The sequence below is a fragment of the Triturus cristatus genome, chromosome 3_1 (genome assembly GCF_964204655.1).
Source record: "Triturus cristatus chromosome 3_1, aTriCri1.1, whole genome shotgun sequence".
In the NCBI taxonomy this organism is placed as follows: domain Eukaryota; kingdom Metazoa; phylum Chordata; class Amphibia; order Caudata; family Salamandridae; genus Triturus; species Triturus cristatus.
The window spans coordinates 1,042,116,504-1,042,144,262 of record NC_140583.1 but is presented as its reverse complement, the minus strand read 5'-3'; the positions used below and the strand labels follow the sequence as shown (position 1 = coordinate 1,042,144,262).

Sequence of the window (27,759 nt, the reverse complement as noted above, 5' to 3'; positions counted from 1 at the left end):
ACCAGTAGCCAATTGTGGATGTACCAAAATACTTACCAGGGCCAATTTAGGGGAGCGAGCACAGTTGCTGGGGTCTTGATTAGCAGGATCCCAGTAGACTTCAGTCAAAACACACAGCCACCAGGCAAAAAGTGGGGGTATACATGCTAGAAAGATCCTACCTTCATACAATATTCATAGCCATAATATATTTATCAATAATTATATACATTTTTATTCAAATAACTTTGAATAATGGCACACTTTAATTGTGATGAATGTTCTAAATCAGCATTTCTTAACCTTTTGACTTCTGTGGACCCCCCACTTAATCATTACAGAAACCCGAGGACCCCTACTGAATCAATATTTGAATCCTCAGACCCCTACTGAAGGCCTAATTATGAGTTTACCGCTAATCTCATGGTGGCGGTCTGGCCACCGCTGCACCGGTTATTCGACTGCCGGCTTACAACTTAGGCACTGTCACAACCATCAGAGATTAGACATCCCTGGTGGTGGCCCGGCGGTCTGAGGGTCACAATCTATTCTTGGTGGTGCCCTGCGGTACCGCCAAACATGTTACGACTTTCCTCACTGCCAGCAGTCTCACAGAGGTTCTTACTCCAAGAAACTGCTGGCTGTGAGGAAAGAAAGTGGTGCCTCCTCTTGGCCCTCTGCACGGGAGTGCATGCAGGTTGGCACATGTTGTGCCCCCAGTGTGTATGCAATTAATTCCTGCATGTCATGGACTGCACAGTCCATGCCATATGGGAACGCTTTGGCAGTCTTGCGGTGGTGCAGTTTAAGGCTCACATATGAGCCTTTAAACTGCAATGCCTCTGGACCGCCATGCCGCCCACCCGACAGACCACAATAATACTCAGAATCTGGAGGGTGGTGGCCCTCTTTGGTGGTGTGAGAGCGGGCAGTAGCATGGCAGCAGCGTGGCGGCCCACTCCCACACTGCCAAACTCGTAATCGGGCCCTGAGTCAATACTGGAAGCCAAGGACCCGCAAAATAATACACAAACAATACAGAAACAAGCATTTATCAAAGAAATACACAAATTATGAAATACTTTTCTTAAGTCACAAACAAATATTAAAAAAATATTTTTTTAATTCTAGTGAGGAGGTTGGAGCTTTTCAAAATTCAATTAAGCTCACTCATCGTCCATACTATATTCTGTTTAATGCATTTGCACGGATCCTACTAAACAATCTAGGACACTAACTTGATTTTTAGTGTTCAATTTGAAAATCCTTCAGATTTACAGAACGTCTTCAATTTTTTTTATTTTACACTTTGGTTCTTTATATACATTCTATGAATCTGGTAAGCAGTTGTGGCTGCTGCCTAGAAGCAGCAGTTGGGCGGCTTCGGGCGCAGAGGTGGGGGGTGTGATATGGGAATCGGGTAAAAAACAAATCACACACCTCTCGCCTGGCCGGCCAGCCGGCTGGCCTGCTGATCAGCTGCCACCGCCTCTCCTGTGTCCCAACCAGCACTCTTCCTGGCTTCCTGTGAGGACGCACCAGGGCTCCCACGCTCCCCGTAGCCAATCACAATGCTGCAATGTGATTGGTCTGAGTGCCGTGACACAGCACTCAGCCAGGGGCTGGAAGGGTGGGCATGTTCTCCATGCAGGCTGCCTGCATTGAGAACAAGGAAGTGCGCATGACTGTAATGGGCGGCCCGAGAGGGCCAACCAAACAGTCATTGCACACAGGAGGGTTCTACCACTCCTCCCTTGCTCTGCAGCCCCGCCCTGTCCCTCACGCACGCTGCCGCAGCAGTAGAACTAAATAAAATGATAGTAACATTACTTTTTATCATTTTATTTTTTCCTTTCTTTTGCTGCTTCCTGGCAGTGGGGCGACACTCCTCCGTAGGAGCTGCCACTGCTGTTAAGAATATTTACTATTCTAAGCAATCGCGGACCCCCTGAATAGGCTTCTCGAACCCAGGTTAAGAACCACTGTTCTAAAACATTACATGTATGAATAAAGGCAAATGATTATAAACTCACAAAAAATTGTAAAACCCATCGTTAAAGTAATAGTCTGGCTTTTTACAGAGGTTGCCTTAAGTTAGTTCATTCAAACTCTCAGGACGCCTAAAATCTGTGAATCTATCTTTTTTTAACATCAGATTTACAACATATGTGTGCATGAATATAACACTGTGTTGCTTGTTCTTGTTGCAGTCTCACATCATCTAGCCCAGCACACAGTGGGAAAACTGAGTCTGTCACTACACAGCCGGAGAAGCATGGAGACTTTGGAGCCAATCCTGCAGAAGAAGCGGACTTCGAACTAGGTACAGCATCTGTTCCCTGATATGGTAGACCCTTCAGCTGTCCTGTTCAGCAGATCGTAAGGTTTGATTGTGGTGGGAAGAAGTGCCCCTATGCCACGGGTAAGATGCTATCAAAATCACAGTAGTAAAAATAAATCATGTTACGTAGAGCGGTGGGGCGGGGTGTTGGGTGGATTCGACAGATGCCGACGAGGGAAATTTAATTATTTATTTAATTTTCCCTCGTCTGTCGAATCCACCCTTACACAGCCCCACCTCTATTACCTGCACGGGCCGCTCCTGCGTGTTAAGAAGTGCCAATAGACTCCAGGGTGCGGGGCACGGATGTATGACGATGCAACGCAAACAAACACAACGCACACCATAACATCGCATTTCTCACATCGCATGCACCGTTACATTGCATGCATTCACCACGCAAACCATTCCATCGCACTGCGCCCTCACATGCATGTAAAAGACCTTTACAACGCACACAAAGACCACGCATTCTATCACACCGCACAATTCTCCCTAACGGCCACCCAAACACAGTACAACGCCCTGACACTTGCCTCAACCCTAAGACGTAAACAGACAAGGCAAAAACAGTATCATACATTAACATTAACCCTAATACCTAAAACACTACCATATACAACTCCTAACCCTAAGCCCTAACCCTAAAGCCTAAAACACTACCAAATACGACTCCTAACCCTAAGCCCTAACCCTAAAGCCTAAACACTACCATATACGACTCCTAACCCTAAAGCCTAAACACTACCATATATGACTCCTAACCCTAAGCCCTAACCCTAAAGCCTAAACACTACCAAATTCGACTCCTAACCCTGAGCCCTAACCCAAAAGCCTAAAACACTACCATATCCTACTATTGACCCTAAGCCCTAAAGCCTAAAACCCTCCCCTCCACTACACTCCCCATAACTACCCTAAACCCTATATCTCGTCGTGGTTCCAGCGTTGTCTCCCCGCCGTCCGTGTCCTGGCGCCTGCGTTCTAAAAGCTCCCGCGATCTAATGGCGCCCGCAATGTAACGTCGTGCATAGTGAACGCACGCGTCGTAACGTCGCGTGCATTGTGACGGCATGCGACGTAAACGCATGCGATGTGACGTATGCGTTGGGATGGTCGTTCGCCGCGGGGCACTCAACAGACTGCAGGATATGTTGGAGTTGGCTCGTAAAAGCGCACCCGATTACTGTACTACAGATTTGTCACACCTCAGGGGGCTATACACTTGCAATGTATGTAAACTGTGAACAAAACTGGTTTTGTGCAACTATCTTGTGATGAGCAAAGTTCAATAAAAAGAGTTTACAATTTTAAAAAAAGAAGTGCCAATAGAGGGACAGGAATACATTTGTAAAGTGGACCTATCTAGAAGAGATTTGTCCATGTTTTTAAGAAACTCAACAGGTGTCTTGCATTCGGGTGCCATGTACGTGACACCTGAAACTTGGCAAAGGGGTTATTCAAGAGCTGGTCTGCAACTGAAAAAGTTGGGGACTGTGACAGGGAGATGGCCAGCTGCCATAAGAAAAGTGAGAGATTCCTGGTTTGTCCATCTCATGTCTGCTCTAAGAGAATGGTTTATAGTGATTTCCAAAATAGCACATGGGTCTACTTCATCCCCCACCTCAGTGCACCCCATCCTCTTCTTTCTTTTTGAATATCCAGATGAGGATATAAAAGTTTATAAATAAGAAAAATAACACCTTATACCACTCTTATGCCGTTTGCTATAAAGACCAGTGTTAATATTGGCCAATATTTTGACACTTATTGAATCATTTCAAATACTTAATCAGGTACGCACAATTCAATGCAGTTATGAAATTTGAACATTTGTCATTCGAACTGTTGACGTATTTTTTCTTTTTTCTACTTGAAATATGTTACTACATGTTTCTACCCTGCCCTCACAATATCTGTGAGAGCTGAAGTAACCGGAGCACTTTTATCTTCCTTGCTGTGGCAGGTACACTAGGCGATCTAACTTTTATTTGAAATGTAGTGAGAAATGCATTCACTTGTTTGTGATTAGCCACTAAGTTACGCTTGAGTAGGTGTATACCTTGTTTGCAGTAAATTCCCTAGACGCACCCCTGGGAATGACCACTGTAAAATGTAAATTTAAAGCTACCACTTCGTAGTCTTCTCATGAGTGAGTGGATTAGTTATCTAAATATACGTTGTAAAAAATATAAGTGTACATTACGAATTTTTCCAATTATCAAAAAGAGTTACATCTGGAAATCATTGTTTTAAATTAAATTCCATACATGTCTAGTTGATGCATTTGTAAGATCGCGTCTGACAGCTTGAGTTTATAGCCCCACACAGATGTGGGTTTCAAGATGTGGCACCCATTGTACCTGGTTGGTAATTTTAGAGTTTTTTTTAAATGTACATTTTTTCAAGGCAATAACATTCACTTATATAATCAAACCTTAGTCCACAGGAAAATATATCAACAAATATACAATCAATCTAATAAATAAATTATTAAATATACAAATATGCTTAAATATTGAGAGCACATACTTACACAGTCAAAATGTACGCAACCATACAGACCCATAGGCCGTTTAATCATCCCTGTGAAGTTCTTGATGGAATTACCGAGTGTCTTCAAATAGCAGAATATTGTCATTGCTCGTGTATGGAATCTTTTCCAGAGCAGCCAAATTCAGCATCTCTTGTAGCTACAATTACAAAGAGAAATTCCCATTCACTTTCCGGCTGTTCTTGGCCAATGACTTACTTGTCATCAAACGTCTTTTAAACCAAGTGATACTCAGAGAGACCAGCAAAAAATATCAGAATTATGATCTTATTATGCATTATACCATTATAATTAAATGCACCCTTACGACGGTGAATGAATGATTGCGTCAATTCTAATAGGCCCAGTAAGTAGCATGCATCTTACAGTTCGGGATGGTTAAAATTTTTATTATTATTATTAATATTATTATTACACAAGCGTTACTCAGACAGATCGTGATTGATGGGTCTCATCTATCTCATGTAATTTTATTTTCTCATACTTACACGTTTTCTCATAATTTCACCTGGTTCGAGCAGAATGTGTCTTGTGGGGACTGTGAAACTGGTTGTGTGGTCCGGGAGCAGTTGCTGTTCGACCAACATTCCCTACCTTACTTTAGAAACTATAAACAAACAAAGCACATTGACAGTTTCTCGCATTACGTTTGTATGCAATTGCACCAGATGACACAAAGGAAGAATATTGCTCTATTACTTATCTATAATCTTCATTACTTCTGGTCCCGTTGTCCTCGTCCCATTCATGACTTATGGAGATAACCATCTCCCAGAAAGAAAACCGAACAAAAGTAATGCTAGGACCCTCTACCCCACCCCCCTCCCACTGGGAGTACTTAACCAGTACTTACTCAGCATTCAGTCTGAACTAACAAGCCACCAACAAGAAGGCCGGACGGGAGGACGGGAGGGACACCATGAATGGAACAAGGACAAGGGGACCAGGACTAATAAAGATTACATAAGTAAGTAATAGTGCATTACCCCCAGGTCCCTCCGTTCCTCGTCCCATTCAAGACTTATGGAGCATACCAAAGCCAGAAACCCGGCCTTCCGAACTCCCAAAGAATACCCTGGACACCACACCGAAAGCAGCATCCAAAATAAATACAAAAGAACAACAGGAAAAAACAAGAAGGAACATACAGCCCACAACGCTTCCAACCTAAAAAAGGTCCTCAGCACCCAAAACAAGCAGGAGACAATCAAGGCAAACATAAAAGCAGCTTAGTCACAAAAACAGACCTCCTTTGGATCTATGCCACTTCACCAACCAATAATCCACACAGACCTCACATTAACAAGATGAGAATGGACATCAAGAATGTAATCAAAGAAACAATGTAAAAAGGTACACAAATGTATTCAAAGTTCACGAATGGTCACATATATCACAAAATATAAAAAGTAGCACAGATATTTGATAAAAAGCTAACAATATCCAGACATTATACACAAAATGTATATAATATTAATTTAAAATTCTTTAGGGCTTAATGACAAATAAAATCAAAATATTTTTTTAAATTTTTCATCAATAATCATACAACACAGTACATTTACAAATTGGGAAAGAAGAAAGGACAAGTAAGTCCTATTAGATCAAGGAAATCACCAAATCAAAGATTCATCAGTTGTAACCACAATGAAAGATAATCCAAATATTTATGTACAAAACCATTGTCATCACAGATTTTGTATGATTTCCTCTCATTAAAGCAGAACAGCAAGCCATGGCGCTGCCACACAACCACAGTGAAGGACACCACACAACCCAGGGGTCAGCTAACCCACACTGGGAACACCCCTGTACATACACCGGAGGAGGAGCACCCGCCAAATGAAGCACCAGAGACAGCCCTCAACAGAAAGACAGCGAGGAGGCCAAAGACAGCAGAAAGCCCAGAGCGGCCAGAATTGCCAGCCCAGCCAGGGACAGACCAGCAGGGAAAAAACACAAGGCACCGGAAGAACAAGGACCCAACACCACAGCCAGAAACACCAGCCCCAGAGACAAAAGAAAAGGAGAAGCCACCACAGGCACAAACGAGCCATCCAACCACAGAAAAACGACAATCGGGGCACCCCGGCCCCCAGAGCCCCTAACCACAAAACGGTCAAGCAGAAGGAGCTAGACCAGAAAACCACCACGAAAGCGACAAGGCAATGACAACCAACACCTAATGCTGGAAAGGAGGCACACAACAATGACCTCAAGCCCAAAGGCAAATCCCCAGAAGGGAAATGGTGTGAAGCAACCACACCACCGGAACAACAGGCACAAAAGAGAACCTTAACAGACGGAGCTCCCCATGGGGCCTGAGAAGCCTGAAAGGGCTCCCACTGGGCCACAAGGCTGCAAACGCCCCTCAATCCATCCCAGAGACAATGCACCAGCACCGACAGAGAGCACTGCAAAGCAGACAACTGAATGAACGCCCAACAACACTGAAAGCCCCCTTAACAAAACCCAGAAGAGATCTGAGCAGAAGCAGGGGGAACACTCAAAAGCCACATGCTCCAACCAGGAAACTAGAGTGACAGGACCAACGACGGGACCAACCCCACCACCACCGGGGAGACCCACAGCAGAGCAGCCCAAAAAAGCCGGGAAGGGCCAGCCACCAGGTCCAAGGCACACACCCAGAGGACCAGTCAAGGAATGGACAACACAGCCACACTCCAGACTCCCACACACAAACCCCAGACAGAAAACCAGGGAAAAAGTGCACGAGGAGAAAAAAAAAACCCGAAAAAGGCAAAACCAGGAAGGGAGGAAGCAGCGACCAATGTGCAAACCCCCACCAACTTGACGGGCATGGCCACCAGAGAGTTCAGATGACACTATAGCCACCAAAAAAGGACCGGGCCCCATGTCAGAAAACTCCAGCACTGACCACCAGCGCTGACACAGGACGATCGTCAATGCACTCAGACCAGGAGAAGGAGCTGGAGCCATGGCACTGGGACAAGCTAACAGGCCAAGTCAGCGGCACTCACAAAGAACGGAGGAGAAACCGGGTCTCAACAACCGGAACACCGCCCAACAAAGTCACCGCCCCTCCCCCCTTACGGCCACAGATAGGAAGCAGGCCAGATGAGTGGCAGGAGCCCAGCTGCCCCAAGACCAGCCAGGAGGACCAGGCAGCCAGAACCCCACCTGGGCTGGAAAAGACAGGGGGGAGCCAGTGGACAGAATCCAACGAAGCACAACACACCAGCAGGAAAAGAGGCCAACAACAGGGCCCAAACCCAAAACTAGGTAACAACATCTCCAAGGGATGGACTCTACAAGTCCTTGGACCAAACTGGACCAGGATCTAAAAACCAGAGAGGGCGAAGTGAGGCAAACCCCCTAGGCCAAGAGACCAGGGGTACCTAAACAGGAAGTCCAGGAAGACCCCACCTCGAACAACACCCACCAAGGACGACACCAAATAGAACCCCGAGGGTCAACCCAAGGTCAACAAACAGCTCTGGAGAAAGACATACCCAGAGGCTGCTGGAGACGAGCCGAACAACATCAACAGTAAACATCCACAGCACACCCATGACCCGACAGCTGGGACAAGGGCAATGGGACACTGGGTCAACCAGCCCAAACTGAGAAGTAGGAAAGCCCCAACCAAACAACAAGCTGACCAACCAGCCTGGAGGGCAAAGGACAACACAAAGGAACCACCCTAAGCGAGTCCCAACACCAGCGGCCGAAGGGCCAGCTCAAAGCCCTACGATGGCCTCAGAGCAACGGGAGATGCAGACAGCCACAGGCCCCAGAGCCCCAAACCAAACACTGGCAAGAGAACAAGCACCATGCCACAACCACAAGGACAGGGGAGCCAGAAAGCACACCAGACAAGCGGGCAACCACCAGCCCAACACAAGCGATGTCCGCAGAGACACCCGACAAGTCAGCTGACTGAACCATAGACCAGCCAGCAGAGGCAGGAGAAGGAACCCCCTGCCGGCCACCAGAAAGCCAGGCACAAAGACAGGAAGGCCGAAGCAGCCCAGGTGAATAAGCAACAACATCCAGGACAGTGACCCAAGGGCAGAAAAGGAAAACCAGAGCCCCCACAGTCCTAGAAAGAGTGACACAGGGGCACCAAACAACCACTCCCCAGAAACACTCTAACTTCCGAGGGCAGAGTCAATACACTTCCCCAGAAAGCACAACAGAGAAAAGTTGTTTCAGACAACAGTTGTTACAGAAAATTATCTTTACAGAGGAAAGGTGCTATAAAGAAAAGTTATTATATGGAAATACTGTTGCAGAGAAAGTTGCAGATATTCTAGTAGTAGGATATTTAAGTTGGTCGAAAATGTGACATACAGCCTTGATAATAAATTCGGATGAAGCCTGCTCGCCAGAAACAGATTTCAGTTTGAGGTTACTCAGAAATAAGATTCTTTTGGCAGAATGTGACTCCACCATGATATAATTTCACCTTATGTTCCAGAATTTGTGTAGTCCATCAGGAAGCCAGTAGTGGGCTCTTGTGCAATTAGAACAGCTCAGAGGCGTTTTTTACCCAGGCAGATATTCCAACATTTTCCAAAAACCTTCTGCTGGTTTCAGTTCAACACTGAGTTCCAGAGAAAATCTCCCACTACTGAAAGTCAGGGACATCTTAAGGATTTTGGGGTCCTCTCATTAGAACAGCTTTGAATTTATGATCCAATTTCAGCTTTTCCGTGCTGCACTCTTTGGCCAGGTCACTGACAGTGCACATGCGCACTCATCCAAATTCTAAATGTGCTTATATCTAATATTCATGGATAGTGACGTGTTTTCAATATTGTAGCACAGCAGCAGCTCACTGACACTACTGCAGATAATCTCTGTGCCACCCTCTCATTTCTCACATGGCATGTCCTGTTTTGATCTAAAAGAAAAATTTGTAAGGATGCTGCATGAAACATAAACACAACATTTCTCTGGAAAATGTCTGCAATAGACTCCCACACGCCACCCACATTAAAAAATAAATTAAAGGAAAACGGTATTTAAAACAATCTGGTTACGAATTACTCAAGGTAATCGAAGCAAGACTCTGCAGAACATAGCTAGCTCGATCAGCCCCCCTCCCCCTGAAATGCTGGGTCCCTGGGCCAGAGCCCACTTTGCCCACGCCTTAAAACGTCTCAGCTGAAGGTGCATGGCATGCAGTTGATTTTTGTGGCTTCTTATCACCACAAGAGAACGAAAGACCATGGGTGGTCTGCATAGGAAGGAAAATATTAATCTGGTCTCAGCCAAGCACTTTGATACGGTCCGCTTACACTCCTGTGGTGCTATGTGCTACCCTTACGCGATCCTAAATCGGGGAACTCCCTAAAGCTGGAGGATAATCGTTTGAAACTCTGGCATTTTAATGTAGCCTTGCAGCAGTGCCATGCCATGGAATGATGTAGCTGACACAGATCACACCCAGAGTACGCACAGTACAGATTCTGCAATCAACCTATGCGCCAACTCCATTCTTTTGCCCTGTTCTTTTCCATGGCTGGTCACGGCGCCTTTTCTGCTCCAGCCTATAGTACAGTTTGTAAGCCTGAATGTTAGAGACGGCCCCCTGCAGTGTGACCCCGGGCTGCACGTGACCTTGGCGCCTCCCCCGCTCGTGACCTTGGCTATTAATGCATGGCTGCCTGCATTGCTCGCTGGCCGCGCTGTGTAACGAGCCAGTCAGTCACATCATGGTGTGGGAACTAACCAGCCATCCCCTTCGGGTAGAGCACCCACCTAAATCAGACATTTTAAATCGTTTTTACTATTCCAGAATTTCAGTCTCATGCTCTCGTGCAAGAACAAAATATGCGGCAACTTATGGCACCAGTGAATAAACGCCCTTTCAAATACACAACATCCAAGACTGGCATTTCTAGTCACACTGTAATTTTTTTGTAATTCTTTTTCTTAGGGGCTGGTTATTATCGCCAAATATTAAAGTATTATGTATAATATCAAGGCAAAACAAAACCTTACTCCATGCCTATAATGATTAAAGACGTATTCAGCTAATTGGACAATTGTGTGTCTATATAAGTAGATCAAATTGTGTATATGTACACAGAGATCCAATTATCCTGTTATTATCACGGCAATCCGCAATTGACCTGAGAAAACAGTGCCTCGCAGATTCCAGTCTAGCATCACTTTATAGAAGAAGATAACTGGGTCTAGCCTCACAAGGACTAGTTATCGTGTTGTTTTGTCATTGCATAGGTTTTACCTCTTGTGCTCTGGCTATTGTTACATTCCTTTGTTGATCGCAGATGGCCATGATAAAGCTAGGTTGTCGTACACTATGTATGCAGATTTGCTTTCCCAATGTTGAGAGGAGGATAAGGCATCTTTATTCTTGACCCAGTTGAAAATTTGAGATTTTGCCTCCAGTGAGTCATGGTTCCTCCTCATAGTCAACAGCGGGAATAGCATCTGCATACGTATACGCCACTGTGTACCTATATTTTAGCCTCACGTTGTATCGAAAATGCATTGTTTTTCATTTCCCTTTAACTTTTAATTTTGTGGGTGGATTTCAATTTCTATAGTCAACTAAAATCTGGCATGTCAATTTCCGTGCAGATTTGTGTATATCGACTGGTCGGTAATCTTTCAAAAGATAAAAAAGACGTATGACATTTCAGAAAGGAACTTCTTTAGAAAGATGTCTGTGTCTTTTTACTTGTATTCACCCAAAGGATGGGTGCAGTCGGGGTAGGTCCCTTGCGAAGAGTTGGTCACAGACCATCATTGAGTACTAGAACCTTTGGTCAACCTTTGCTGTGAAGGGCTGAAGGCTGAGCAAGTAAAGTGTTAGGTGGCATGGAGGAGTGGGTGCATGGCCTGACCACTGGGGAGGCACTACTTCCAACCCATATTGTATGTTGAATGTAGAATCTGATGGGACCCTTGGCCTTGAACACAGCCTCCACTGTGTAAGTCCATGGTCTGTGCATTGTGGAGGGGGTGCAGACCCTGCCCACAGCTCTGTGTATAGCAAGGTTGGGTGCTAACGGCATACAGCAATGTGGGGGGTTGTCAGGTGGCCTGGACAGTCCCAGGACTCCAGGACAGTGTGGATATTGAGTCCTTCATCTCCTTTGGTGGTTCCATAAACATGTCTTGTTTTGGTGTTCCAGATGAGTCAGACTCCATCTTCCTCCCAGATTGGAAATCCGATTCACCTGCGTCACCAGCGCCGGCCCGTGAGACATCATGGAAAAAACAGCATGTAGAACGACACGACGAGCTGGAGGGGGAGGTGCAGGAGATGAAGAACTCGCTCTTTGAACTGCAGGTATCACTTGTTTTCAGTTTTATTTGTGAATAAGCTAGTCCCACCGTACAATATTTTCCCACAGTGCCCATTTCTTTCAATGGTCCTTGTTTTCTTATTATTTTACCGATGGTCAATTTTTTTCTGCAAAATAGATTTCATAATGGGGAAGGGTTATGGAAAAATTAGAAAAGGAGCAACTTTTTAAAATAAATCTCATAGTAATAATCTTTTTATCCAAAGAGTGTCCTTATCAAATGTTACCTGTGGTGCTCAAGGCACACCACACACTGAATGTGTTAATCTCCAGTGTGTATCCACACACTGGTCACTGCAAAGGCATACCCAATATTTGCCATTGGGGTGTCTACCTATGTCAGTCCTTTGGTCTAGGGGCACTGATAGTGACCTGGGGACATTTGAGGAGGGAGTTAACAGGAAAAGGTAGGTTATCTTCATGTATTCATGGGAGCCAGGAATGGTATTTTCTTGTGGTAGGCATGTCATCAATGGGTGTAATAACATTAAATTAGCAGCAAAGTGGAAGCACCTGTGTAGCCACAAGCCATGATTTTCCACCGTCTGTGACTGCCTTAAAGTCCAACCGTTTCAGATCTTTACCGTTTTCCCTATTCCCTTTCTTTTCTTTGAAACTTTTTATAGCATAGTTTCCATTTAGCGTAGTTTTTATTTAACACCAGTGAGTGGCTCCCTAGGTATTGAAACCCTGGCAAAATAAGACCGGTCCTCCAAGGAGCCAGAACTACACTGGCAAGGTTTTTCCACCCACAGTACAACAGGCAAGTGACCTTTTAAACATGTAGTACATTTGCAGTATCAGTGAAGAAAACCAGCTCAACCACCCTTCCTGGGTGCAATTAGTACACAGAGTGAGACTAATAGGAGTCCCTCACTGGAGTGGGCTTGAAGCGGAAGCCTTAATCCTCTTAGTGTACCCTAAACACTTTCCATGAACCTTACAGCGTGTCTGCACTCTCCAAATGTGCCCTCAGTGTGCTTGACCCTTCATTTTGAACATGTTCAGCACCAAGGCTGAGACTGCGCATTGCCTGGTGTGCCGGCATTCAAAACCTTTTCGAAGAGGCTGGCACTCGTGTGCTTGTCTAGATCAAAGCTACTTAGGTGTGACAAGGCTGCTCCAAATAACAATGACGCAATAGTTAATGGCTACTTCTCAATTTGTGAAAATCCAAAGGATCAACACAAGCAGCAGCGGTTTCCAGGTGACAGCAGCAGGATGTTCAGGTTGCTGACTTGGAATTTCACCTTAGTGAGAATAGCAATATTCACTCACTCATCCCCCTATGTATATATAGCTTTCAGTGAGTTTAACACCCACTCCCGAGACCATCTGTAACCTATCTCTCACTTCGGTCAGTGGTGAAACCTTGTACTAGTCTGCCCTGCTGAATTTGTTCCATGGAGAATAGGAGATTGCACTTGCTGCCTTCTGGGCAGGGTCTGTTGCCCAACCTTCTTGGATTTAAACATGTGGTAGTGAGATATTAGTAAAAATCATGTTTAGCTCACACATATACAGTTTGATATCGGTCTTGCAGTTTACTTGTCTTTGCTACTGCCATTCTCACCAGTTCTGTGAGGAAGAAGCTGTGTTTCCAATACTTTTGCACCATTTTATGAAAGAATGGCATATTGAATACGGTTGCGTAACATACCGTATGAACCGGGGTGTGTTTCACAATATTTGGTTTGAGATACGAAGGCCTATAGCCCTGACGAAGACCTAACGGGGCAGTATTTGAGCCCTGAAACATATCCGTGGAGCAGATGGGGTCCGTTGCTCGACCTTTTTGGATTTAATCTTATGGTAGTGAGGCATTAGTAAAAGGAAATTCGAGATCACCCATACACAGTTTTTCTATAGGTCTTACAGTTTATGAAAGGAAGAAAATAAATGTCAAAATAAGGGAATACCATCTCCACAACTATTGAACCTATAGCTAGGAGATTGTACAACCAGTGAACAGTAGTACTCTCCACGTGATAACCAGTGATGGAGCATACCACACTAAGCAGGTTCATCAACCTACGGAAGTACATGAATGTGTGGTAATTCCATCGGTGGTTTAGTTCTTTCTACCAGGACTTTTGTACTACTGGAGTGTTTGTACTTTTACAGAGAGTGGACAACAGACCTTTAACTCCTCAGTGTACCTCCTGCAGTGGTGTAGATTAGAGTGGCATAGAGTGCATTGGCGTAGAATAGAGTGGAGATGCCTAGAGTGAAGTGGAATAGACTGGGGTAGAGCAGAGTGGGGTAGAGCGCAATGGCGTGGTGCAGAGTAGAGAACAGTGGTGTGGAGGGGTGCAGAGTTGAGTGGTGTAGAGTGTAATATGCATGGTGTAGCACACTTCCATTACAGACAACACATGTTCAATTGAAATCATCATTATACTTGCACAGAAGTACAGTTTCACTGATAAACGTACACAGGGCACATTTAATACTATGGCCCTCATCTAAACAGTTTCATATAGTGCAGGAAGAGGTCAGCTCAACTTTAAAACTTGCCACTAAATAAATTCACCCCTGTAATAAAAGTATTCTTCTGCAATACACACCTTCTTTGGGATTCCTAACCATCCTATTACCTGTGCAACAGCCACTGACTCAGGCTGCCCCAGACATTCTGATTGCTTGCACAGCAGCCAATCGGAATTGATCAAACACAGCTAGTAGTTCTGACTGATTGAAATGGTGCCAGTCAAATGTCTGGAACAACTGGCAGTGTTCGATAATCTGATAGGCAGTGTTTCAGTTAACCTAAATTGGTCTGTATGTTTAACGCATTTTGATTGGCTGCTGGTGAGACAGTGACTCTGTTATTTTATGTTATGCATATTTGTAGAGTGGGAGAGTATCCTGGTGCTGAGCAGGTGTGAGTCTAGCCAGACCTAGGGCCTAGTGGGCCTTCTTCTCTATGAATCATTTTGTAGTTCACTGAGGTGCATTCAGATGCTGCTGTGTTCACATTTCAACAAACGTTATTTCCTATTAATGCTCCAAGGGCCTAAAACGGATGTGTTGGGGTAAAGAGAGTGCAACAGAGTGAGAGAAAGACAGAGAGAATAAAAGGTAACCCTTGTGGTGCAGTGAGGGGCGGTTGAGTGGGAGACAAAGTTTCAATATCACAGGGGTTCATTTTAGATTGGTTTTACTTTTCTGCTGTTTGCCTCTGTTATCTGAACTGGGATAGACACTCAGACATTTCTGTTGGCTTTCCAGGCAATCGGGACTACTCGCTATGGCAGACCCATTCTGATTGGCTGCTGTTCTGCCAGTCAGAATGGCTGAGACAGAAAGCACTAATCGAGCCCCCGGTCCCGCCGCCTGGCTGGCATTCTCAGCTACTGTTTGCATGGGGGGGGGGGGCGGTTGGCACCCTCGCCCTATTGTGGCAATGTTTTTGTACGATGCAAACAAAGCCACCGTTGTCTCCAAGTCAAATTCTGCTCGGCCAGAGCCTTGAAGAAAGCAAGGAGGGGCGAGATGGAGAGGGACGGGGGCACAAGAGAGCATAAACCACAATCGCGGCACGAAAGCATTTGCATAATAAAGCACTGGAGCGCGGAAATATTTCTGCAGCCAAACAAAATCAGAAATGATGCCCAGAGCTCTCCCCCCTTGTTAATGGAACCTCACAACTATCTTTTGAAGCGGGATGCATATAATTTGATGAATTATTCCGTGTTGCAGCCCAACTGAATCCTCACTTGTGGCCTTTTAGATCGGTTAAACAATTTGTTTTATTTTTAACCTAACTAAATGATAATTTTTCGGTCTGTCCTGGAAAGAGGAAAAGACGAGTCTGCTGTTCTGTGAATCGAACCTGTAACCTTCAGTTTGAAAACTGTTATCGGAACTAGGCGCCCAACCTTCTGAGCTATCTTAATAGCTAATCTTATATTTTTCATCTATATAAGGAGGGTTTGCATGCCATTCACTTCAGAAACATTTCCCCCTTGACATAGGGATAGGTGTTATGTAGGGATACATATTAGGTACCTCCGAACTGTGCAGTGCTTAATTTGTAAAATATGAAGTGCAGGTGCTCACATTTTGTTAAGAGGCCACACCCACTTCCTCCAGTGGCAAGTAGAGATTGAGAGTGCAAGATTGGAGTGTAACATGATTAGAATGAAAAGTGGAAATGGGAGAAAGGCAAGGGAAGAAGAGCGGACAGCGTGCAGTGTGTGAAAGTAGAGTGGAAGGGAAAGGTGAACAATAAGAAGCATTTAATGAGGGGAGGCGGCGATTAAGAGGAAACGCGGATGTAGGGCAGAACGTTAAAGAAGAATGGAGAGAAGGGAAGGAGATAGAGGTGAAAGGGAGGAAGAAAAGCAGATACTGAGGGACAGAAAGAAAAGAGCACACCTCTGCTTTATTAAATATACAGTTATTAATTATGTAAAGTTGAGGGGTGACGGGGCAGTATCATTCATGGCCTGTCTCACCAATGCATAGCTGTGCTGTCCAAGACACCGAATAGGGATTCTTTAACTGTGTTAAGGTTTTATGCCATCAAAAGATGTTTTGTGGAATCACAAAAAGTATTCCTAATAAAAGATAATAAAGTGTCAGTTATACCATCGGGATTAAGCTTTGATGGAGAATCAGGCTCTCATGCTTCAAACAAACAGTTCTATTACATGATCAGGCTACAAGTCACAAAATCCCACTTCCACCTATTTTCAAATGAAGTCAGAAATTCAACTCCATTCAGAGAGGCTTCCACAAGCACTCTTGAACTAATTCAACTGAGTTTGCCGTCTGTGATATATTAGGATTGTAATTTATGAAGAGCAAGTAACAAAAGGATCTCTAGGACAAAAACAGAAACCCACTGAGCTATCCGCAAAAATACAGTTCTGTCATCTGCATTGTACATGTTCTTTGCAGAAGGCACATTAACTCTCTGTGCTGCAGTTAAAACTACCACTAGACAAAACACTGATCTCTCTCCAGCAGGGACATAACATTTAATCACCAGTGTGCAGCATTATCTTCACATTTTTATTGTAGCCTGAATCTTGCTGGAACACACAAGAAACTCTGTAGCAGGCGCTTTCAATCCAAGTTATTTACTAACACAGTGCCCCTGGCCTCAACTCAGCGCCCCCAAAATCAATGCCAGGTGCTCAGCACCCTAAAAGCTGCCCGTCTGATGCCCAGCTGCTGGTCACCCAAAACAACATGATCAAGTTTTAGAATCCATATGCACATTGCCAGAATCAAGTAAGAATTAGATTTTTATTTTCTGACTTTCTTACACTGCTGCTGATAACTGGAAACTGCTTCAAAGCTCAGGACAATATATACGTACATGAAACTCGTGCATCAGAGTTTCCAACAAGTTGAGTACATAAACATGGCAGGTGCACATGTGGCCTGTGGTAGACAAAAATGGAAAAAATGCAGACCTGAAGAGCGTTAGACAGCCCCGCCAGCCTAGTCCCCCTGCCTTCTCATGCGCAGGCAAAGCACTCAGTGGTGTAAAAGAAAACTTGAGGGGGCCCCCTGCAAAGACATGGAGGTGCCCCTTTTACACTTGGGCTCGGTCAGGAGATATCAGGCCAGAGGCCTGCTACCTGTGCACGGTGCTGGGCAGTGTGCGGTGCGTGATTGCATGCTGCAGGGTGGACAGAGGCTCACAGCGCCTACTCCTCCATGTGTACACTGTGCTCGTGTAACACAAGGGTGGAGCTTTGTGCCTTGGGATTACTCCCCCATGCGGGTGTACAGCAGCCCCTGTCGAGCGAGAGGATTGTCAGAATGTAATAAAAACACCCTCTGGGGGCTCGGTGGGCTGGTAACCTCGCAGCCTCTGCAGTTTGTCACACGGCCGTGTCTTGGAGCTGTCTGGGCTTATTTTTAAACGCTGGCCACAATTATTGTTCACGCACCAGATGATGTGTGAGCTGGCGCGAGCTATTCCCAAACCACTCAGAATCGCATAAAATCCTTTCCAGGATTTAGATTCAACACGGAGGGAGCTCCTGGCCCCCGAAGGCCGAGACCTCCCTTCAAACAGCAATGCCTATTATTAAATTATCATAAGTTAAACTGATATTTCTGCTGGGGCTGGGCAGTTTTCTAATCTGTCCTCCCGTGTGTTTGTTCCGCCGGCCGGTGCCTACTCACCTAACCTTGCAGCTTTTTTTACTCTGGCAAGCAAAGACTGCTGTCTGGCGCCACATATATGAAGTTCCCAGCTCATCGTTCGTGTAGTTTAAACTACGCATGACACAACTCATCCGCCTTGCCCCCACCCTGAAGACCACGCATCAGCGCACGCCAAAGCAAGCACACTAGTATGCACCAAATATTAACATGCATCTGCACAAGCCTCGCTCCAGAGGGGCGTTTTAATGGCCCGTGCACAGTGCAGGCCAGTGCACCAACTATGTGCGTGGGAGAAAAATTCAATAGACCCGGCCCTGAGAAAGAAGTGCCGGTGCTTAGCACCGGAAAGCACAGGCACAAATTAAGCACTGGAACTGTGGTCCCAGAACTAGTCTCGCTTTGCTGTGACAGGTGCGAACCGCTCCTAAGTGAACTGAAAGAATTCTAGCCGCTGGTGCCTCTGACGGGCTGAGTGAAGTCTTCTGCTGTACTGTGCGACTGAATCTGTTTCAGCCCTACTGGGCATAAAAGCAGTGCTTAATTTGTAAAATAATAAGTGCCAGGGCCCTTACCCGGAGACCACTGCAGCTTGCACCACCCATTCCCATGTCATCGCTGCCAAAACAACTACTAACCATCTCGCTTGCAAGTGCGGCAGTTCAGATTATTCCTATGTATTGCCACTGACTACCATTCTTTTTGAGTTTAGAGTTTATCTGTTGCATATCTTTTATGTAATTCATGTACCCTGAAGTCCTTATGTAATGTATCTGGTTCTATTGTAAAGCGCTCTGACACCTTAGGGTAATGTACACGCTATATAAAAACGCACAAATAAATAAATTCCGGTCCCCAAAGCTAAAGGTATGGCTGGGGAGGCAGGAATTAGTATTTCTAATGTATATTGTATTCATAAACAATTCTTGTTCTACTCATCTCTAAATTAGATAAGCAGCACCGCCATGTGGCAGAGTGTCATAAGTGTGGTGATGACAATTAAGTGCTGGTGCCTAGCACCGGAAACCAATTAGTGCCGGTGCCAAGCACCGGAAACCACCGGCTCAAATTAAGCACTGTATTCGCTCCAGCTACATCAACTTAAACACTACATCGCAAGGTAATTCTCTGCAAATAGAGGTAAAAATAGCAGTTTTATACTAGGATTAACGATCAAGTACTAGGCGATGTAGTGGGTGCAATAATATTAGAGGTCAGCATACACGCAGGCTTGAGCTATATGTATACACTTTAGTATAGTGAAAGAGATAAGCTGCCCTGACCAGGCTAGTGGCTCACTTGCCGTTGCACGGGGTGACCTTCACCACTGGCGTCAAACAGTGCCAGGGATCTCTCCACACCCTTCCCGACCAGTGCTTATTTGTAAAATATCAAGTGCCAGGGCTCTGACCAGGAGGCCACTGCAGCTCGCACCACCCATTGCCCCATCATCGCTGCCAATGATGGTACCAAACAACTTCTAACCGTCTCTTTCACCTGCAAGTGGGACATTTCAGATTATTCCGGGTCCCCAAAGCTAAAGGAATGCCTAGGGATGCAGGTATTAGCATTTTTTTAAATGTATTTTGTATTAATAAACAACAGTAGTTCTGCTCATCTGTAAATTAGAAGAGTAGCACCACCATGTGGCAGAGTGTCATAAGTGTGGTGATGACAATTAAGTGTTGGTGCCGAGCACCGGAAACCACCTGCTCAAATTAAGCACTGTGCCCGACCACAAGGCAACAGCGATGGCTCAGAGGGGGAATTCCTGGCAAGGCCTGGACAGGCCGTGGACTAAGAGGATCATGTCTCTTGTCCCCCTATCTCTCTCTCTTTCTGGTACTCTCACCCATCTCTCTGGCTCTCTCACGCCCTATTTACGCCTCTCTCATATGGTTAACTTCAGGTCTTCAGGCCCAGTTTCTATCCTGTCACTTTTCAAAGTTTCCCTTCCTCAAACCCACCTTCTTCTCCTACTCTTCTGCATACGCAAAACCTCCCTCTTTTATGCGTCTATGGTCTGTTCTACCCTTCTTTCTCACACACTTAGGGGCAGATTTATGAGCCCCTTGCGCCACTTTTGCGTCACTTTTCCCATGTTAAAAGTGACGCAAAAGTGGCGCAAGGGGCTCATAAATCTGCTCCTTAATCTTTTAGACGTGACCATGTAACCGACTTTGCCCCGGCCCTACACGGCCATACAGAGGCTTGGGCCAGTTGTAATGTTTTTCCTGTTCCCATGATCCCTGGCGGCCCCTGGCAGCATGCCCTGTGCCTGGATAAGGTTTCTTATTGTGTCCCTACCTGGACTCAGCCGGTGTTGAGTTTCTTTCGCTCTTTTTTGTTCCCGCGCAGGCCCTGCTCCTGAGCGGCCGTCTGCCTGGAGAGGAGCAGGTTGCCCTCGCCCTCACCGAGGAAGGGGTGAACGTCGAGGACCAGCTGGTAAGTGTGCCCATCTCCATGCCATGGCCGCTCGGCGCCCTTGGGCCTGGCAGCGCGCGCGCGTCACCTCCTCAGACCTGACGTCGCTTCTTCGTTTCTCCTGCAGGTGATCGTCAGGAGCCGCCTCGACCAGAGCATGGAGGACAACCGACACTTGAAGGTAAGATGAGCTGGATTTCAGACCGGTGTTTCTTTATTTTACATGGCGATTCGCGAGTCGAGTTCGTGTTCAGCATTACAACATTATAAAGTTCTCAGCTTCATTGATGACAATGATAGCCAATATATGTCCTCAGCGTTTGTCCGCTAAACCCTTTTAAATATAAAACATTGTGCCTTGATGCCATGTTGTAAATTACGTTAGCCCTCTAGATAGAAAGTTGGGTGCGGGCCGCCTCTTGGAATGCTTTTTGCGGGCTGTGTAGTTATTGTTAAAGTCCCGCAGCTGCAGTCTTCTTTGCTGACAGCCCCTGGTCTACCCCTCCGGAATCCCCGGGGGTCTGAGAGCCCCGTGGGAGCACGTGTGCGTCATAAAGCTACAGCTGTGCCAGCGTGATGACGTATGCAGATGCATGCAGCATTCACCACCACACTTGAGTTCGAGCGTGTCCGGATGTGGTGGCTATTACGTTTGTTTATTCAATTTACAATTTCAAGCTGGCAAATGCCAATCTTGGAGTGGTAGTTAAACAAAAAACGCACGAAAGTTTCAGTAGGTTAGGGGGCACCCCATTTCATTGCAGTATTTCACAGTCACTCGATTTGTATTTTATTGGCTATCAATTGATATTTCACAGACACCTACTTAATATTTATTTTCTCTCAACTGATATTTCATAGTCACTCAATTACCAATGTATTAATAATTAGTATTTGACTACCAGCCAGTTGATATTGCTTGCACATTTCAGTATTTCTCTATTCTGATACCACTCAATGTATTCTCTCAATCATTTTTCAAAGTATTAATTAGATTTTGTTAAATTCACAGAAAGAGCTGCAGAAATCCAAAGAGGAAGCCAGAAATCTACAGGGAATAAAGGTAAGATGTATACAGTTATTTGGATTTGAGGAAAATGAGATATTTCAATTACTTTCACTGAACATCTTAGCATCAGAGCATTGGTGACATCTTGATTACGTCTTTATCCCAATGTACAGAGAAAAATAAATTATAACATTAGATTAAAGTTCCTTACACATGGATCCGTCTCAATCAGAATTCACATTGGTTGTCGAAGTCATTTAATTAAGGGCAGCAAACCCTTCTGATATCAACTTTTTTCCCAGGATGCCTTGCAGCAGAGAATGGCCCAGCAGGAAAGTTCTGTTCTCCAGCTCAAGCAGGAATTGCTGAGGGCGAACTTGGACAAAGACGAGCTGCGCAGCCAGAATGTAAGTCTGCATCTGTGTATAATGCAAGGCTTTCGCGTAGATTTTTATATGTACAGTGTTTTGTTGCACTCAAACCATAACGAATGGCATCATCTCATTGGTTGAAAGCTATTGTAACAAGTATGTTAATACCATCAATGTTAGATCTGTCATCTAGTAGTGAAGGGAAACGGTTTAACAAAATACGTAATGCCTGACATACACAGATACAACTCTGAAGTGCATAAAATCATAGTACAGGTCAATGTATATCATTATTCTGGTTAAACATCTTCGACCATCATTTTACCAGGAGATCTTGGAATCCATTTGCTTCTCTAGGCTGTCAACATTTGCTTATAAGAACAGCTTACAATTAAGTTGGACGAAATCCTTTAAGCTGCGGTAGGAGTAATTTGAGCCATGATTTTTTACCATTAAAGTTATAAGCTAGTATTAAAACCATCAGTGTGTGCTAAAGTTTAATAATACCTTTCTTAAGGAATGGATTCACCCAAGTCTTATGTTCACTTCCGGTCTCGAGTGTTGAGTGATAATTCACAAAAAACTGAGCCATACCAGAATTAAAGTAGCCTTTAACTAAATTGTTTGTGGTCTTCCACATCCACAAAATAGGGTCACTGAGACATGCTTTGCTATTATGACGTAGGCAGTGGCGTAATGCAAACTGAGGGGGCCCTCCTGCAGAATGTGAGGAGGGGCCTCCAAGAGTCTCATATCTGACACATATTCATTGGTCTTGGTCTCATTGGGGGCCCCCTGTAGGGTTGGGGGATACAGGGGCCTGAATTACACTCCTTAGTGCGGAGACCCTACCAAAGAAACATGAAATCATAAAAAAAGTTTTTGAAAGAAGCCTCCCCAGCACTAAGCGCAACTTTGCCCTGCAATGTACTCTTTATGGTCATACTTGTTTTGCTGAGTCAGCAATACAAAATTGTTCCCTGACATTTGGCTTACTCTGCCTAGCGTGTCCACCATTTGGGAGCTCCAGCCCTTAAATAAACTTCCCAATTTGTCAATACACCTGTGCATCTTTCGAGGTGTAGTGTTTAATTCCAGGCTCTTTGATCTATTCCATCATGTCCTCTCCATCTAGAGAATTGACTTAGTTTTGGCCTTTAACCAAATGCAGCACAGTTGGGAGAAGTGTGTAGGAGGGTTTACAGGAACAAAGAAAGATTTGAAACAAAAAAAAGTGTGTACTTGCAACAGTGCATCACTGTGAAATTATAAAAAACGCGCTGCCGACTATGCGAGACGACCCATCAAAGTATTGCCCATGCCTGCTTTAGGCTGGCTGACCAGCCTCTGTTGCACTCTTTTCACATACTGGGCAGATGCAGGGCAATCCGTACTCTCAAACCCGTCCAACAAAAAGACCCACAGGAGAGATTCCAGTTTTAAGACAAAAAGGTGTCATCTCCGCTGGGGGTATCACGCTGGTCATTCCTTAATGGGTGATGTGCTAGTTACTGGGAGCGGCAGTTGGGGTGCAGCCCCTTAGTTGTGCACCTCATTCTGGGTCCTGCCTCCTTCTCACATAGATCATTGTACTTGGGCTGCTAGGTTTCATGGAAAGGTTTGCAGCCTCAAAGCGCTTGTGCTGCAGCCATTTGCTGTTAAGCTCAGTGGTTTCAGCAGTCAGTGGAATAACAACAATTCCTCCCTGCTGCCTCCCAGAGTCTAGTCATGCATGTGTTTTACCCCACTTTAAATCAAGCCGAGATCTAAGGTATGTCCTCACTGTGCAGTTTATAAACAGAAGCCGAGCTTGAACTTTTAAAGCTCCAGGCGCGGGTAAAAAACTTTTCCTGAACACAAAATGCCCCACATGGGATGTCTCCCTGGACATTAGTTCCATCCCACTTCTTCTTTCAGTATCACCACCATGCCATACTCTTTTTTTGTATTCCTAGATTTTTATTCTGTGTTGCAACCCATTTGAGGCAGTTTAATATCCTTCCTTTCTGTACTATTATTTATTGTATTTTGTTGCAGGACGAATTGCAAAGGAAGCTTGACGAGAGAAGCAGCCTGCTTGGAGAATATAAAGTAAGACGCCTCCACAGTCCTTTCCTGTTTGTTTCTTTTTTTCTGAGCATTGCATTTCCTTGTGTGAATTTGTCAGCTCGAATCTCTCAACCCTTATGGCTTGAATGAGGAATACCGTCCGATTCTTGCCAATCAGTGTGCCTTTTGCCTCTTTAGTATTGTGAATTGCCATTGATACTGGCAAAACACGTCGTCCATTTCTGGTAGAAGTAGGTGCATTCCCCTTCCAATGATATATAAATGGGCTGTGCTTGATTCTGCCCCCAAAAAAATAGAGGCATTCAAGGATTTGTGCACAAAGACTACAATCGCCCTGCTTTTTATACCATGTCTGGCAGCATAGGCAACAACAGGACTGTTTCACAAGCGTAACCTTAGAAATATTCACTTTCAAACGTAAGGTCCATTTTGGTTTGTACTTTTGCCTCATTTTTAGTTTAAAATGTTGACGTGTTAGCGCTTGAATGCTATTACCAAAAGCATTTAGTGGCATTGTAGGATTCATAAAATCTCTGCTGTATGTTCAAGTAACCTCTTGAGCACATACACGAGCGGCAGCTTGCAATCAGCCTCTGTGGGGAGTTTTAAAGACTGGTGATTATTAAACAACTCCAATGATAGAGTGAGTTGAAAAACAAATTGTGGCGTGCAGTTGGGAGATCTGATTTCTGTGATCTCCGACGCGCCATACACAACTCCTGCTGTTCCCTATTGGGGGATTTAACATAAAATGAAGAGAACCACGGGGCTCGAGCATTGAATTTCAAAATTTGCATATTCATATCCTTCTCTTGGGCTTTAGTCTTAGAACAAGAGCCTTAAATAAAGGATAACTGGTTGAGGTGTGGTATGTTTATGATGAAAGGGGCAGCATTTGTTTTCAACTGCAAACATCTGGCTGCCACATTATGGCCTGCAAAAAACATTTTTTGGTGTAATTGTAAAGTTCAAATTCTGAAACTGGCCACATGTCATTAACAGAAATAGTTGGGACGAGTTTTAAAATTTCAGATTGAAGTGCATTAGAACGTTTTTTTGATTTATGGGCACTCATAAAAAGCCAGTGTTTAATTTGTGAAAAAGGAAGTGCCAGGACCCTTCTCAGAATGCTACTAAAGCCTGCACCACCAATACCCTGCCAGCGCTGCCAATAGCAGTACCAACATAACACTTAACCCTTGCACTCCTACAAGTGTGACAATTTAGACTATTTCAGGCCACACAAAGCAATAATATGAGCATGAGAGGCTGGTATTATTCATTTCCAATGTATTGACTTAATAAACAGGGTTGTTGTGCTCATCTCAAAATTAAAAAAAGACAGCGCCACCATGTGGTGGTCTGTCACTAGAGCCAGTGCTGACAATTAAGTGCCAGTGCCGGGCACCAGAAACCACTGGAACAAATTAAGCACTGTAAAGTGTACTAAACAAGACTATGAAACTATCCTTACGGTCCAGTTGCATCCATTATATAACAGATGGACACTAAACGAGCCGGTTGTGTTCAGAAATAGGGTTGAGCTTTCCTTGCACAGTAAAAAAAATAATCACAAAATCAAATATCGTTGACAATGATCATTCTCAAACACACCTTCATCGCTCTTCCTCACCCGAAAAAGAATGTGTAAACACTTCTACTTCAGTTCAATTCTGAATTGGAATGGATGCTCATATAAAGACATAGTAGCTACCCTCTAAACCAATCTTCAGAAAATACTTCCCCAATCTCCCACTCACCATAGCCTCACATAAATCTTTATTCAATTCATTGTGCCATGGTCTACCAAAAAAAGCAGAACAAAGGAACTCCTTCACAAAACTTAGGTCACACCATAATACAATGACAGTGCTGAGTTAACATTGATATGTTCTCAATTCCAACTGGCAAAATAAGGATTTTAGAAGTATTACAAACATAAATTCCCCTAACCCACGCAAAAAGTCCCCCAGTGGTTAGTGTTTTCGAGCAGCATAGGTCTGTGTAACAGAGGAGGGAATGGGATTTTACATGTCTTGTGACTATGTAAACGTAATCAAATGTATAAACAAGCATTGGCATAGCCAATAGGTCTCGCCTTTGGGACCTTATAAGTGTTTAGCCATGCAACAGTTGATGTTGTTGCACCAAGGATATTGTGCTGCATAACTAAACACTTATAAGGTCCCAAAGGCGAGACCTATTGGCTATGCCAATGCTTGTTTCAGATTATACCAGAGATCGTATTTGCCAACACATGGTCTTTTTTTTACAAGAAAATGGGCTGTTACTCAAGCAAAGGTGGCAAATGGCCCTAGACCGTGTGGCACTAGTTCATTATTTTACAAAATGACGTTTTGGATTCTGAAACTTGTATTCTCATATTAACATTATTAGCACGCGCCAAAAATCACAGCAAGCAAAGTCTTGTAAACTAATTTAAATAGAGCTGACATGAGATATGATTCCTAACATAGGGCCACTTGGCTTGTATGATGAGAATACCATCATTTTACGTGTACTGTTACACACAAAACAAGCATTGGCAAAGGTTGCTTAAAGTATTGCTTTATTGTCTTTGCCAATGCTTGTTTGTTTCTGTAGTAGAAGCACGCACACACATTACACACTGACAGACATACAGACACATGCTAAGACATGCACAGACACATAAACAAGCGAGGCACACATGCATTGATTTACACATATACGTCTAGATATACACTCGCAAACATACACTGTCACATAAAGAAACGGGCGCGCACACACACGGGGAAGATATGTAACATTTACTGTGCCTGACCCCGAGCCAGCCCGGCCCTTCAATTATTAATTATTGGGGGCCTTCATTTCTGGTCTTTAATGTACCCCACTCACCCCTGCAAGACCTGAGCACCCCGCACTAGGAGTCGGGGAGGGATGAAAATAGAAAAGGACCCCCACACTGTCACAAAAAGAAACGGGTGCGCACACACACGGGGAAGAGTATGTAACATTTGCTGTGCCTGACTCCGAGCCCGCCCGGCCCTTCAATTATTAATTATTGGGGGCTTTCATTTCTGGTCTTTAACCCCTTCAGTGCCCATGACGAGCTGGACTCGTCATGGGCTGCGGTGGCGCTGTGCCCATGACGAGTCCAGCTCGTCATGAACTCCGCCCGCTAATGTTAAGCGCGGCACTGGGCGGGGAAAGGGGCGGGCATGCAAGGGGTTAATGTACCCAACTCACCCCTGCAGGACCTGAGCACCCTGCACTAGGAGTGGGGGGATAGGGGAGGGATGAAAATAAAAAAGGACCCCCTCCTCCCCCCGAGCTAAGACCAAAAATATTTAAAAGCTGTAGGCGGTGATGAAACGAAACGCTCCCGGAATAAAACATGTCCTGAAATATACGATAAAACTGTCTGTTTACCACTGTAGGCCGGGGGCACGGGGGGGGGGGGGGGGTTTCTCGGCTTCACGGGCCCCCGCCCTCAGGCCCTCCCCTTGCTGGTGGTGCTGGGGTGCAGCAGGAGTCATTAATTGAATTTGAATGAAGCCTAAAAAGGGCTCTAACGGGAA

The 27,759-nt window shown here is 44.8% G+C and overlaps 1 protein-coding gene across 3 annotated transcripts in view; it reads left to right on the top strand.

Annotated features, from left to right (window-relative positions):
- The window catches only part of DIXDC1 (DIX domain containing 1), a 463,468-nt gene that overhangs the window by 416,919 nt on the left and 18,790 nt on the right, over nucleotides 1-27,759 (top strand). For all 3 annotated transcript variants that reach the window (XM_085645796.1, XM_085645795.1, XM_085645797.1), the window contains 7 exons: nucleotides 2,190-2,302; nucleotides 12,026-12,183; nucleotides 20,684-20,770; nucleotides 20,877-20,930; nucleotides 21,762-21,812; nucleotides 22,061-22,165; nucleotides 24,167-24,220. In XM_085645796.1, the coding sequence (XP_085501922.1) occupies nucleotides 2,190-2,302; nucleotides 12,026-12,183; nucleotides 20,684-20,770; nucleotides 20,877-20,930; nucleotides 21,762-21,812; nucleotides 22,061-22,165; nucleotides 24,167-24,220 (622 nt within the window). The remainder of the gene's footprint in view (nucleotides 1-2,189; nucleotides 2,303-12,025; nucleotides 12,184-20,683; nucleotides 20,771-20,876; nucleotides 20,931-21,761; nucleotides 21,813-22,060; nucleotides 22,166-24,166; nucleotides 24,221-27,759) is intronic.